General features: G+C 46.7%; 3 protein-coding genes across 3 annotated transcripts; all 3 read right to left on the bottom strand.

Moving 5' to 3' along the window:
* Positions 1 to 6681: 6681 nt before the first annotated feature.
* GL218_06630 (putative stress response protein rds1p-like protein) lies at positions 6682 to 7797 on the bottom strand (the record flags this gene model as incomplete). The annotated part of the gene is made up of 1 exon (XM_033583354.1): positions 6682 to 7797. One exon carries the CDS (start codon positions 7795 to 7797, stop codon positions 6682 to 6684), a length of 1116 nt encoding a protein of 371 aa, XP_033433553.1.
* Positions 7798 to 10111: 2314 nt separating this feature from the next.
* Positions 10112 to 11485, bottom strand: GL218_06629 (uncharacterized protein; the record flags this gene model as incomplete). The annotated part of the gene is made up of 2 exons (XM_033583353.1): positions 10112 to 10930; positions 11069 to 11485. 2 exons carry the CDS (start codon positions 11483 to 11485, stop codon positions 10112 to 10114), a joined length of 1236 nt encoding a protein of 411 aa, XP_033433571.1.
* A 942-nt stretch (positions 11486 to 12427) lies between these two features.
* Positions 12428 to 13929, bottom strand: GL218_06628 (uncharacterized protein; the record flags this gene model as incomplete). Its single annotated transcript, XM_033583352.1, has 2 exons — positions 12428 to 12747; positions 12825 to 13929. 2 exons carry the CDS (start codon positions 13927 to 13929, stop codon positions 12428 to 12430), a joined length of 1425 nt encoding a protein of 474 aa, XP_033433346.1.
* Positions 13930 to 14163: the final 234 nt, after the last annotated feature.

Below are 14163 nucleotides of genomic sequence, written 5' to 3'. Positions count from 1 at the left end.
TTTAATTAATGTAAAAATAATGATATAAGTTATATGTATATATCTTTTAATTAACGTATCGTATAACGTGTTATATTAATATTTAATAAGTTTTATACGGTACGTAATACCTTTTATAACCACTTTAAAATCTTATATATGTAATTATATTATATATAATTATTATTATATATATATAACATATTATTTTTACGAAATAATTTAAAACAATTATATAATTAATTTAATAATTTTTTTTATACTTTAATTAAAATAATAATATTTTCTTTAAATTTTTAAAAAAAATATTCAAAAGGTTATTAAATAATATAAGAATTTTGTATATACCCCGCATAGTATACTGTACACTTTACATACTAGCCTTTTTTGGATAGATTTAACCTATTTTCTTGATTTTGGCACTAATGTCATAATGGTCCGCCGTAACATGGGGGATTTTATTGCTAGTTTCTATCAGTTTCGTCTGAAGTTAGCCTAAGCCCGATAAATGTTTCAGTATAACAAGAGTCCCTGGTCTGTGATTGGCGAAACGAAACATTAACGATACAGCCCATATCTTAGTTTTCAGCACATCAAGTTTCACACTCGGCCTTACCGCATCTCCAATCGCAACTGTCATATCGTAAAGCGCATCGCTGTCTTGGCTCCCTCGAGAATATTTTTTTAAATTCTTTTTTGCCGATAGCGGGCGGTCTAAGGAGTTGACACCATCGTCGTTACGAGCAAGACTTACACGTATAGACTGGCTTATAACCTGCAAGGAACAAGACTAAGAAAATGCAGCAAACCAATCATAATTCTCCTCCACCACACCCCAGCCAACTCATATGTCTGAACTTGCACTAGTATCAAGCATATCGCTCGTCATAGTAGTAGTTCACCAACCTCCCTTTAGAAGCCTTGAGAAATGCGCATACGAGGTATTGACATCAGACTTTTATTTTTTATTCTTTTTTTTAGCAGGTCTAACGGATACGGGAGAAGTATCACAGCTTGCCAACCGTCACTATCATATCACCAACGCCCTGCTAGACATGCAAGCTGCGAACTGCAAGCTGCCGTGTATGTAATACATAACCTAACTTTAACTCTATGTATGTGTGTGTACCGTACCGTACCTACCTATGCATCTCTATCTCTCCTTTCCCCCTTTTTAAAAAAAAAAAAGAAATCAAGATCCGTGTAAGCGAGTTTTTTTTTTTTTACCGCCCCGATGGGCAATGCGCCACCTTCGGAATGTGGTCACCGAGAGTTTTGCGGAAAATCTCGTCCAAACTATAATATATTAATGCTGCGTGACCCCATCCCGCCAATCCAGAACCGGCGACCGCCAATGCGCGCCCACCTTGATGTTCGCTGTATGTATATATGTGGTATGGTATGGTATGGCGGAGCTGGTGGGGGGGCTATAAGGAAAGGTCACCGCTAATTTGACGAATGCGCGCATCGCGACTTTTGTATGTATATACCATATAAGAGGAGGGGGGGTTCAATCCATGTACGTTATTCTCAGGTGCGGATATAATCGAGACGTATGAATGAATCGCCGCAGATATAGAACGTTAAGGCGTTGAGGATATACATATACCCAACTGCATCTGTATTTTACTCGCAATTTACTACCTAATCCTTAGGCGCACGTAGGTATGTAATCTAGAAGATGATGGGCTTGGTCGACCGGCTAGATGGCACAGGGAAATAACGGGTACTTAGTTGTTAACAGCAAACTTTCAAGTCGCACAGCGCTACTGCATACATACACGTATAACCTTAGATATATGCTACTATTACTGCCGTACTTCGTACTTTATACATGTAACTACCTATGCATGAACATGACACGACAGCAAAAAAAAAAAAAAAAAAAAAAGCCAACAGCAAGGGGCAAGGTAGAATTCTCCTATTACGATTTATATGCATCCACAGATATAAGAACACAATACATACATCGTAAATTTATGTATCATGCAACCCAACCCCAACGCAGCGGTTGCCCCCATCTCGCACAAGCGAATCGCGACTCTAAAAAGAGCTTAGACGCCCACGGCACCTGCATAAAAGACTTGTAGAATTTGGGGTCTAGTTTGCCGGCCTTTCTTACTCACGTACCACTAATAGAGCATACATAGCATAGCAGATACATATGCAAGACCCTAAACTAAACCCGGCTGGGCGATCAACCGCCAACCGCCAACCATTCGTTCGCCCAGAAACCAGAACCCTCTAAGATCTTAAACACCCGGACCAATTGCGTGTCGCGCATCGCATATATATCTATCTCACATATATATTATAGCACAGCACGTATATATGTATGTATGTATAGTGTAGATGATATATAGTATAAGGCGCATTAAGCTATGGAGGAAACCGTCCGATATTGAAGACATCGATATCGGAGAAAAGACCAGGGACCTATTGTTTAATTGTACCTATGTACGTACTCCGTACATACAATGAATGCATGTCGAAGTCGACCAAGCATCGCGCCCCGAGCAGCTGGACGGGCGCGTGGCTTGCCCCTGGATGAAACAGGTCCCGAGGCATATCAAACGAGCAGCGCCCAGAAGCTTAAATTCTTGATAACGGCGTACCTGAAAACGCCCCTCCCCCTCTCACGGGTCGAGATCGAGCTTTGAGCAAAGTCGTAATAGAGGGGGAGGGTTCTGCGGTGTCGCCCGTCGAAACGCAGCTTTGTTCCAACCTTCGCGCCGCTCTCTGTTCTATCTAAGTGCTGTCGTTCGTTGGTTCGGACGAGGAATCGGATGGTTGAGGCGCTTAGATATAGTGAGTGCATATACGGTTCAAGCTAATACATTAGTTACCTACTACTCATAGTGTTTAGCTCCCGTAGCTGACTGGGCACTTTAACGTGTTTATTCACTCCTTCAAAAGCCGAGCTACGAAGTGAAAGAGGCCGCGTCTTCCGATATGCCTGCATAGACCGTAATCCACACGCCCCGCGCGGATCCCGGTGTCAGAGCCCAGTCGTAGGTATCTCATGCAGCGCCGAAGCAAAGCAAAGTCGTTATCCCATCCCGTCGGGTCACGTCACGTCATCGCGAACAAGAGAAAAAGAAAAAGACGTAATACGACGTGATAAGACCCTCTCAGCACGAGGACGCAAGGTACGATCTGAAACTTGAGGCGCAGAAATGCGATGCGATGCGATGTCGTCGTCGTCGTCGTTACTGCGTACATACCGCGCACAGACGGTGGATATCGCGAACCCTGCCCGTTTCGCCTCTCTCCCCTGGCCGTGTTTCAGATGCCCTCGTCGCGCCGGCCTTGGCTTCTACCGGAGGATAAGCGATCTGCTGGGGATTTTCGGGCACGTGGTTATGGGGACGAGATTGCAGGATCGATCTAGTTGTACGCTATTGTGTGGGTAAGAGGTAGGTAGAGATGTGGTTTGGGGGGGTGTCCGGGTCACGCGATGCGGGAGCGGTCCGTTGGGCGGGTACTCCGGGCCCGGGCTATTGCGGGTTCGTTGTGGTGACTTGTTAACCTAGACTATTGTCTTTGTCTGGAATCCTCGAAACTTTATATTGTTGACCTGCTCCTTCTATATAGGTAGGTAGATAGGTAGATACAACCGTAATTTGTTTTATTGAATTGAATAGATGGGCATTAAATCGTACAGTTTGATCCACTTCTTATAGGCCCCTTTTCGCCTAACGAACATGTTAGTCATTTTAGCCCCAACGTTGAGGCAAGAGATATGGGTGAGTTCCATGAGGCATCGATGTAGATACACTCCAGAAGCAATTAAAAAGGCACACATAAACTACGAGTGAATTGTTCATACATGAATTAGATAGCCATAACTTACTACTACCGATGTATCCATAAGAGACCACCAGCCTCTTTCCGAGCAGTATGGTAAACGGTATAGTAGAAGTATACTGGGTTTTAGAAAGAAGCAGCTAAGCTATATTTCAACTTCCTGTCGTTGATCGCCGTTGGTTATGAGTTAAAATCTAAACGATTATAATTGCTACCTCTATCGTATACGTCTCGTCCTTGTCATTTGTGAGCGTTGATATAGGACATTTCGTCCACGCGACATTAGAAATTCAAGTAAGATATACTGAACTTAATAGTTACCTAAGTATATATATAATTACGTCCACTTCAAAGTAAGATGCAGCAGTCTATCTATATCATAGATATGCTCACCTCTACACTAACTCCTCCTTCCCAAAGTCCTATACACATCTAATACTACCCTCAAGCACTCTCTAATAGATACCAGGTAAACGACAAGATATACTCACAGTTCAAAGAGACTACTCCACCAGCACAGCCCCCTTTTTCATTAACCACCAACCCCTTTAACTTTTCCACCAGTCCGAGAGCCAGCAATAACACGTATCCTCAACACAGTTCAACAGCCACGACTACGAGAGCCTTCTACCAAGCCACGCTCTACACCCGACCCGGAATTAGACCTTATAAGTCAAAGTAGCAGAAGGGGTGTTAAGCAAATGGACAATGGCCGCGTTGGTACGGTCTAGCGATATTTCTCCGCCACTCCTAAGAACTGCTACTGCATACTTATGCAATATCCTTATACTATCCTTATGGAGTATCGCTAGGCCCTGGGGTTCGATTCCCTAGGTGGCCGAATCAATCTTTTTTTTTTCGTCATTCGGGCGCATTGAAGGGGTATGATGCTGGTATAATTATTAAGTCAGCCTGTCGTCTTTCGGTAGAAGATATGGGGGGGGAATTGTCTTTTTTTCTTCTTTTTGGTATATTTAAAAGGAAACTAGGTATCTTTTTCTCATTTATCGAACTCGCCGACGGTATATGTGTGATAGAGTTGTGATGCTTTACCGGCGTCGCTGGCGAAATAGTAAATGCGTGCTGTTCTATAATAGGGGTTGCACTCGTCGACGCGAAAATCCGCCAGAATTCGGCACAAGAGGAAAAGGTGCGCATGATTTCAAGAAGCTTTCTAATCAATTTATTAAAATGTAAGGTACCTTAGGTATCGTTATATTTGCAGACATCTAAAAGGAGAATAAGGCGATTATTTCCGCCCTGTGCATTGCGATCACAGAGTTTGACAAGCGAAGAGCTGACTACCCGTGTTACTAAATTGGAACACGGTTAAGAGCGAAATCAAACCCAGTTGTACGAGCCTGGGGAACAAGCAATTGGAGTGCGACGTTGCGATATCCTCTAAATCGTTTCTGGGTGCATATAGGACCAATACTATATATAGCTGAGATCATGATCTGTACATTTTACTCGTAGCATCTGTGTTAGGCCTGGTCTTGCCTCCGTCTAGATGTCGTCATCGTCGCTGCTGAGAACCAAAGAGGGCATATGAGCTACCTGGTGACAGTTGTCATAGGCCTATTCTGGCGAGTTGTGGTTGTAGGCGTTGTCATCGTACACCTTGACAGCTACTCTCTTGCCATTATCGTCACCGAGTGAATACGAAAGAACCCAGCCAGCGCGACGTCCTCCCGTAACACGTGCTGTTGTTCGTCGGGTGGGTGTTTTGGGGGTTTTCAGCTTGAAAGCTTTTCGTGGTCCCTATAAGGAAATGATGGATTGTATGGTAGCTATGACGATGGCACGGGCCGGACATATGGGAGAGGACAGACATCTACATATCCATATAAACATATGTTCCCCTCGAGTTTATTTACTTTTGAAGTCTACGTAGATTACAGTTATCTGGCGCCTCTTCTGATTACTCTACTCTACTATCACGGACTGCCCGCATCAGTTTACCAACTACTAGTTACCACTCTACCACTCTACCAGCCAACCACCTCTCAATACACCCAAGATGTTCTCTCAATTTTCCCTCCTAGCTCTCCTCCCCCTCGCCATCACGGCCACTCCCATCCTCGCACCTCCTGCCGGAGCCACGCCTACTCCCGGCGCCATGTTCGACGAAGTCCACGTCGACTGCCCGAACAACGCGGCCCAGCAGCTTTACAACCAGTGCTACAAGGACACCGCCGCCCTGAACTGCGGCGACAAGAGTGGCCCCGACAAGAAGATCTGCGATCAGCTGTGGCAGATCTGGTGCGGTAAGCTTGGGTCTTTTCTCTTCCCTATGCTCTATAGCCATAGCCCCTATATATATACTTACGCATACATACGCCGGTCCCCTCGCTCCCTGGATAATAGATATACTAACATGATTTGGCTTCATAGGAGAAGGTGCCGGCTGCAGTGTCACGGAGTCCTAATCGCTGCGAAAGTGTTTGATACCCGGGCCTTGAGATAGGGATCGGGTTTGGACTTAGAGACGGGTATAGTTACGTTTGGGGGCTTATCTGGCTACTAGAGAATGAACGCCAGAGGACCTAGTATAGGGATGCGAGCAGAGAAGAGGATGGTTGATTTGATTTGGGGAGTAGGATATAATCGGTTACCGTCACATCTGACAAACAAAAAAGCACCAGAGTTTAATATTTAATTATTCGCCAGTCTAATGTATGTTGTGCCTGTGATTCAAACGTCACGTCACGATTGTATGAGAATAGGAGGTAGTTATGGCATTTACACAAGGTGATTAAACATTGACATTACTAAAAATGTAGCTCTAAACTATTATTTAAACCCATCCCGCCTGTATATATTGTCAAAGCCGACTATCCAATTCATATACTATTATAATATATACCTCTCGTACAACTATGTCGTATATATCATTTACAAAAGCTTCGTAGCAAGTGCCGTGGGTTGTTCGAGGACGATACCCGGCCCAGCGACGACGTTCTCCTTAGTAGGAGCACCGGGAGCATCGGCGATTACGGTAACGATGACGCCCTTAGTCTCGAATTCCTTAGGAATAGTGACGCGGATCTCTTTCTCGGGCCAGCATGACGTGTCGATGGGCACGCTGATGTTGGCAAGGCCGTGGAAGAAGACGGCGTAGTACTCCTTGTCGCTGTCGAACTTGGGCTGGTTAGTCGGGTCGGTGAAGTTGAGCCCGATGTTGGAGCCGGGCGTCAGCGACTTGGTGTTTTTGGCAGCGCTGAGAGCGGGCAGATCTTGGCGCGGCGAGGGGTATAGGGGGTTCTCCGGGGGGCAGCTGCCGGGCACGATGAAGACGTTGGTAGTGTCGAGGATCTGGTTGGCGTAGGGGAATACGGTATCAGAGGGGCCGCCGAAGGGGTTAGTCTTCCAGATCTCGATCAAACTCCAGACTTCGTGGCGCGCCTCGGTTTCGGCGATAGAAAGCATAGCAGCCTGCGACGAGGGGAGCTTAGCATCCCGCACCAGTCCAGTTAAGAAAGCCATGCTAGAGACCTCGAGGACGGTGACGAGAGCTAGGAAAGAGGTAGCATCGTAGAAGGGGAATTGATGCTCGCACGCGCCGGGCTTTACCGACGTGGCGGAGATTTGGTTCTGGAAGATGCGTAGATGGCCGGCTTCGTTATTCCGGATCTCTTGGATACGCTTATATGTAGTGTTGGGCATGCCAGCCTTGATAAATGCCGTCTCGTTGAAGGCTTCAACAGCTTGCTGGTAGAAGTCGAAGATGACCCATTCGGCAGAGAGCAAGTTCTGCCAGACTACATCATCCTCACCAGGCGGGCCGGCCTTAGTCGGCAGGACGGCATCTCTCAAGTTTCCAGGGAAAGGTGCCTCGACGCCATAGTACGTGCTGAAGATTGTACTCTGACCAGGAACTGGGCCATAGCTCGGGTCGGAGAGCTTCTGAGTGTCAGCGAAAGAACCTCTCTTTCCTATGATAGGCTTCGCAGTAACAACAGAAACGAGAGGGCTCAAAAGGCACAGCTGGAGAAGAGATCGGATCGCCATGGTGAAAGTTGACAGGTAAGAAGTCTTGAGGAATGAAGAGACGACTTTGGCAGATTCTCGAGGTTCTCTTGTTGATCCGTCCCAACCGGGACAGACGGCCTGTTTATATTGTTCTGCATATTCTACTGGCAGGGTCGTATCGGGGAACTTCCAATAGCACATTCGCAAGAAACGCCACGAAATTTCCCAGGGGATGTTATGTCGTACATCGAAATTTCGCTTGATGATATCATTACGGGGGGTGCCATCTAGGTATGTGATATGAACTAGACCTTGCAGGACTACCAGTAAACAAGAGCAAAAACAAAACCTGATCAAGACATGCATGAGAGAACAAAGTCGACCAATTGTAAATGGTGGCGTTGTGAAACTAGCAGCTCATGCATCCTGATCGACAGGCCCGTCTGCCGATTTTGGCTTACGCTTTGGCTGCGCTAAAATGATAAACTAATCGGCGGCATTCTGACGAGCCGAAAAGGCTTAAGAGGGATGAGGAAAAGGGATTAGTTCCAAGCCTCCAACCTCTACGCTGGCAGACCCAGAGGTTTGGTGTGGGGAGCTGAAAAAAAAAAAGGTCTATCGTCACCTCCTCTGATAGAGTCCACAGCGATGAGAGCTAACATAGCGGTACCAAATAAATATTCAAACATGACGACAGAATACCTAGATAGTCTTACTGACGAGTCAAGAGGCGAGACGTGACTTGACTTGAATGCTCCGGCTTAGCGAGGTAAACATTCGTAAAGCTAGGAAACCCAAGGTAAATATTGAGACAGGTTGGTAGTACAATAAGGCATTCAATTCATAAAGGACGGTTATAAATATACGATGCAATAAATAGAATACCATGTAAAGCAGTGCCAGGTTACCCAGGTACTTGGTGCGTCCCGGTAGGTTGGGAACCCGAGAAATCACCCACCCCCCCTTGTTGGCTATAAATCCCGCGGCGGATCAGATACCCGGGTAACGTACCTAACCTACCTTGGTATTAGATTACCTTATAGGTAGATAGAGGTCGGTATTGTATATGTGATGACGGCAAAAGAAGCAAGAGAAAGTGGTATCTTTCTTGGTATAGGTATCCACGGAACTGCCTAGGTTAATTGCTGGTCAGGATGCGTACGCCAAGAAAGCGGCTCTGTAGCTAGCGAGATCTAGCGTTACGTTATATCTGAAGCCAGCGGAAACCAAACAGGGTGGCTATCGGAAATCTTTTTTAGGCGGGGAGGGCTGTTGTATTCATCCGGGAACCGAAAAAAGTTGAAAACTGATAAAAAGGTACCTAGGTTAAGTGGGAGCGAGCGGACACTAGGTACCATGGGCTGAATAGACGGGCTAAGACATTCATATAACAAGAACGCCATCGTTATTTGTCCATCGATCAATTTCATCAGCTGTTGATTCAGGCAAGGAAAATAACTTTTGCTGCCATTGGCTTGGCGGAAGATATAGCGTCTTTACTATGACTTGGATATTTACAGCAATGATCGACGCTGCTTGAATAGTTGGTATATTTGTTTACCTTGTATATTCATTTTAATAGTTGTGAAATATCTCGATGATTCAATCATCCCTTTATAGGGGCTCGTTTATGAGAATAGGTAAATATACTTTAGAAGATATGTAGTAGCGTGTAACGATGACATCTTTTACGTAGTCTTTTGATAATACTAATTTCTGTCGATTTAAAATAGTATCACTGATAGGTAGAAACATGACGGCTTCTTTTTCCTACATTAGGTGGTTTACGTGTTAGTGTATCCCTAACCTCCGCTGTAAATCTTGTCAAGCGGTCCGGTAGTAGCCACATCCGGTACGGCCATAGATCCAGAACGTAAAATGATCCCTGTCCCCGTTAGTTGTGTAAGTGAATAAACATTTAATCAATTTGATTTTGACCATTAATTTAGGCAAACCACTCAAGGTTTTAAACTCCTAGTTAATATTTACTAACTAGTCTCTGTACTTAGTGTTTATTCCCGAGCTTCTAAGGACCTGTTTATGTAAAACCTACCCACCGAGCCACTATTCAGTATTTCACTTATACAACTTCGATGGCCCTGAATACCTTCGCAATATATTTCGATAACCTCACCATGATGAGACTTACACGAAATGTAATTCTTCGAATTAACTTATCGTACCTTAGGTAGGTAAGTAGGTAGTTATAAATACCTAATAAACTAAAAACACCGCCCTAGGTACCCAAGGCACGGCAGGAAAGGAGGGTATCTCATGAAGTCCCAAGCAATATACATACATACCACCTATCCAACCCCAACATTACCACCCAACCCAATCATTGAGAACAACCTCAATAACCCTCAAAAAACTTCCCAATAATCTCCGCCGACCCCCTCGCCAACTCCCTCACCTCCTCCCCCAACTCCCCATTCTCCGCCTCCTGCTCGAGCCGTCTGCGCCAGAAATCCCACCTGACCGAGCACCGCCTAGCCAGCTCCGCGCCCTTCTTGCGCCCGTACCACGGCAACTTGTTCTCGCGCGCCCCCAGATCCGCGACCCTCAAGTCCGGCGACACCCCCTCGTCCGAGCGCAGATTCCACATGTACCGCCCCGCGATCTGCAGCCACACGCACGCGACTGTGATCCTGACCGTCATCTGCGTGCGCGCCGGCGGCCCTTCTTCCCGCGGCCTGTTCTCCACTGCTTCGCCGACCGCCCAGTCGCCGTAGACGGCTAGAGCGCCGCTCGCGCCGCTGGCGACTAGGCGCGCGACGAACGCGTTCACGTTCGTCCACGCGTGTTGCTCGGGGACTGTCCAACCCGCGCCGCAGCCGCAGCAGTCGTTCCAGGCCTCGCGCGCGCTGGGGCCTAGCATGCTGAGCGTGCTCCAGAGCGTGTCGGTTTCCCAGATCCAGTTCCGCTTTAGGGGGATGGTCATTGGCGAGGGTGGGGATGGATCGGGCCGCTGTTTGAGGGCTTGGACGAGCGCGAGCAGCCGCTCTTGCTCGACGGTGTCGGTCCAGGGGATGCGCTTGGCTGCGTGCAGGATCCCGTACCAGAGGGACCAAAGGTGTCCTTCTGTGTTGAAGGTGTCGGTGTCGGTGTCGGTGTCGGTTTCGGTTTCGTTGGCGGGGAGGGAGGGTTCGGGCCAGTCTTCTTCGGGACCCCACTGGGAGAGGGGAAGGTTAGTATGTAGGTATGTATGTATTTCCTCGACTGTTTCCCCTTTTATGGTCTTCTTCTCCCAAGTCTCTACTTAACTACTAGGTACCCAGGATAACGTAAGGAAGCATCCAAAGCAACTTACCAACTCAAGCGCCTTCTCCGAGCTATCAATCGACCTTTGACTCCGCGCCGTCATCTCCGCATAATAGTACGCCCTACCATAATCTGCCGTCGAATACGCCTTCTCGATAGGCGCAGCCAACTTAGTTACAGCTGTCTCTGTATCGATATCACCGGCAAGAAAAGCGTCGATAGTTTCGGTAGGGCCGATGAACCAATTCCGTACCTTGGCGATGGCGTCTATTTTGGCCGGCTCGTCGAGCGTGTCGTCTTGCACGATTGCTTCTACCTTCTCCGCCTCTTTCAAAGCCTGGATTTCGTGCGGGGGGAGTATATCGGGGCCTTCGAAGAGAGGACTTTCCCCTGCCGAGGGGAAGAGAGCACCCTCTTCCTCTTCCTCTACCCATTCTCTCTTTGGCTTTTTGTCTTCCTCTGCCATATTGAAGCGTAAATGTGAAAAAGTGGTAAGTTGAGAGTGGTGAGACAAATTGACAGATTAAAGTCAACTGTTAATAACGCCTAGTTTATGAAAATCTATATAGTTAACTTGAGTTTGTATGTTCTAGTATTCTATCAAATACTAGTTATAATCATGTAGTAATAAAACCGGATTACTCAAATCGGCGTCATCCCTACGTCCATTGCGCCTCGCGGCGAGCGCTGGGCAAATGCTTAGCCAACAGCGTGGAGTACGATCTGCAGTTTTTGACTGGTAAGAAATCCGACTATTACATAGGTCCCCCCTCTCGTGACAGTGACAGGGGCCGTGAATGGTCAAGACCAGCCCTATCTAAAGATCGCTCATTCATGTTTCTATAATAATCGCAATAAGACGTAAAAGATGAAAAATACCCAAGTCATTATCATAGACATTAATTCGTTATTTCCGGAACTAAAGGTCCCCTCCTCTAATCGTACTTAACTCCAATCATGCTTAAGAGTTTAGAGTTAACGAGTTGCCTATATAGGTACTAGTATACCCTACACCAGCCATCAGACAGGCCATGATGGACATCAGATATTAATCGCTAAGGAATACAATTGGCTTTCTCATAAATCTGCTTGCTATTTATCCCTTTCCAATGCTAGTTTATGTATGCTCCCTTGCTTCTAAAGTCAAGTGGTGTAAAGTGACTTAGTTAAGCTATAATAAATACGTGCTTTTTCTTTACTACAATACGAAGACTTCGGGCTGTTGAGACACTTTTTTCCTTGATTTAAAACAACGCTGATCCTGAGCGGATCTTTATTTCGTTACGAGCATAGATTAATTAAGAGCTAACCAACGTAGTTCTATCGGCGTCGTACACTGCTTAAAACACATAAAGGGGTATAATATAATAGACGTCAAACAGTCTTCCATCTGTTACGCAAGCAACATTCACGGATAAACCCTTCCAACATATTTGAAACTGAATAGATCCTCGGGATCTGGCTCATACTGCAAGACCTCGTCGTTAGATATGCCGTAGAACATCGCCTCCTCGGTCGCTGAGATCGCGGTGAAGTTCACCGACGATGGGCCCCCGTTGAAATTGAAGCTCGGTATAGACTCGAAGTGGGTGCCCGTCCACCACATACCCGAAACAGTACCGTTGGGGAGCAACGCGAGAAACATCGGCAGACTGAAATCATTTAGGAGCGTGATAGCGAACTGTAGGCTCGGTTCGGGTGTTGGTATGTTGTCGATCAAGTCTAAATCTTGTTCCGAGTTAGCAACTGGACAACATCCCCAGACATATGATGAGTGGCAAAGTCGCCTTCGAGGAAAAACTTACCGGGAACCCAAGTCTCGACATATATAGTCTGTTGCATGATGCCAGCTTCTGCTGAGTGGAGAGCCTCCGACACTAGATTCAACCGAACAATCTCTATCTTGTCGTGTGCGTCCAGTTGGGGGATCAGAGCCAAGCTAGAATTCTCCGCGACAGATCTCGCCTGGACCGCCATGGTCGGGGTTTGCCAGTCGGTCGAATTGGCGATATTTATATCACCTCCAGGGGTCTGGTAAGCCACGGCCCAATTACCCCAGTCGTTCGGGCAGTTATCAGACCAACAACGCTGCCACGCGGCAGCGAGCTGAGAACCATGAAGTGTTTCTACGGTACCACTACCACTTAGATCGTATCCCCAGCCGTTTGGCGATGTTTTGGCGTGTCTTAGCATGAGGGTACTTATATAGTTGGCGGGAGTTATGAACCAGACATGCACTTGATCCTTGCCGTTATAATCGCACGATGTACTCGCCAGAGGTGTACCAGCTATCGGATTTAGCGGCGTCGCATGACCATCCATAATTTTTGTGATATTGATCGTTTCCCAGGTCTTATTCTGCGAATCCCACCTCCGTGCGATGATAGAGTTATACGTGTCCTGAAAGAAGACTGTCCGGTACGTGTTGCCGTCGGTCCCCGTCATATTCGACGACGCCAGCTTCGATATATCGAGAACATTGGTATTATGGCTTTGCGACGGGTTACCATCTGTGTCTGTACCATTACTAGGAACCGGTCGCGGATCGTTTGAGTTCGAGTCATCCGAGTGTTTAGTAGAGTAGTTTTTGCGTGATACGCCCCCTGCGACTCCTCCCGCAATGGCACCGATTACCACAAGTATTCCGATGGTGAGAATAATATAAAATGTACGTTTTGGTAGACCACAGATCTTGGCTGGCGTAGTCGTAGCGCTGGGATGCTCTTCCTTCTGGTGATTGACAACTTCAGGAAAATAACCAGCAGCCCCCTCAACCTCGAAAGGAGCCACTTGGGGGGTTATACTGTCCGGGTGATTAACCACCTCTTTATTTGTGTTGCCATAGCCATCGCCAGGCGGTCCATAGTTCTCGGCACCGCAAACCTCCAGCGTGCTGTAAGGTAATGACATGGCAATAGGTGAGCTTCATTCAAAGCCTCGACTTCTACGGCAAAGATTCCATGTGAGAAGTAAAGGTGAATGTAAAACAACCTTCGTGAGCCCTACTATCGGGCCGTCGTTAACACAGCACCAAACCAAATATGGCATGTATGCGCCACGAAGAGGTACAATATCTCTTGTGCCGGTGTTAGACCAATCATAGACGTCAATACGAATATAATAGCCTCCGGTGTTACCACAGTT

Source organism: Daldinia childiae (genome assembly GCF_008694065.1).
Source record: "Daldinia childiae strain JS-1345 chromosome Unknown Scaffold7, whole genome shotgun sequence".
Taxonomy (NCBI): Eukaryota; Fungi; Ascomycota; class Sordariomycetes; order Xylariales; family Hypoxylaceae; genus Daldinia; species Daldinia childiae.
Note: the sequence above shows the minus strand (reverse complement) of the source record. Positions and strands in the feature narration are given on the sequence as shown.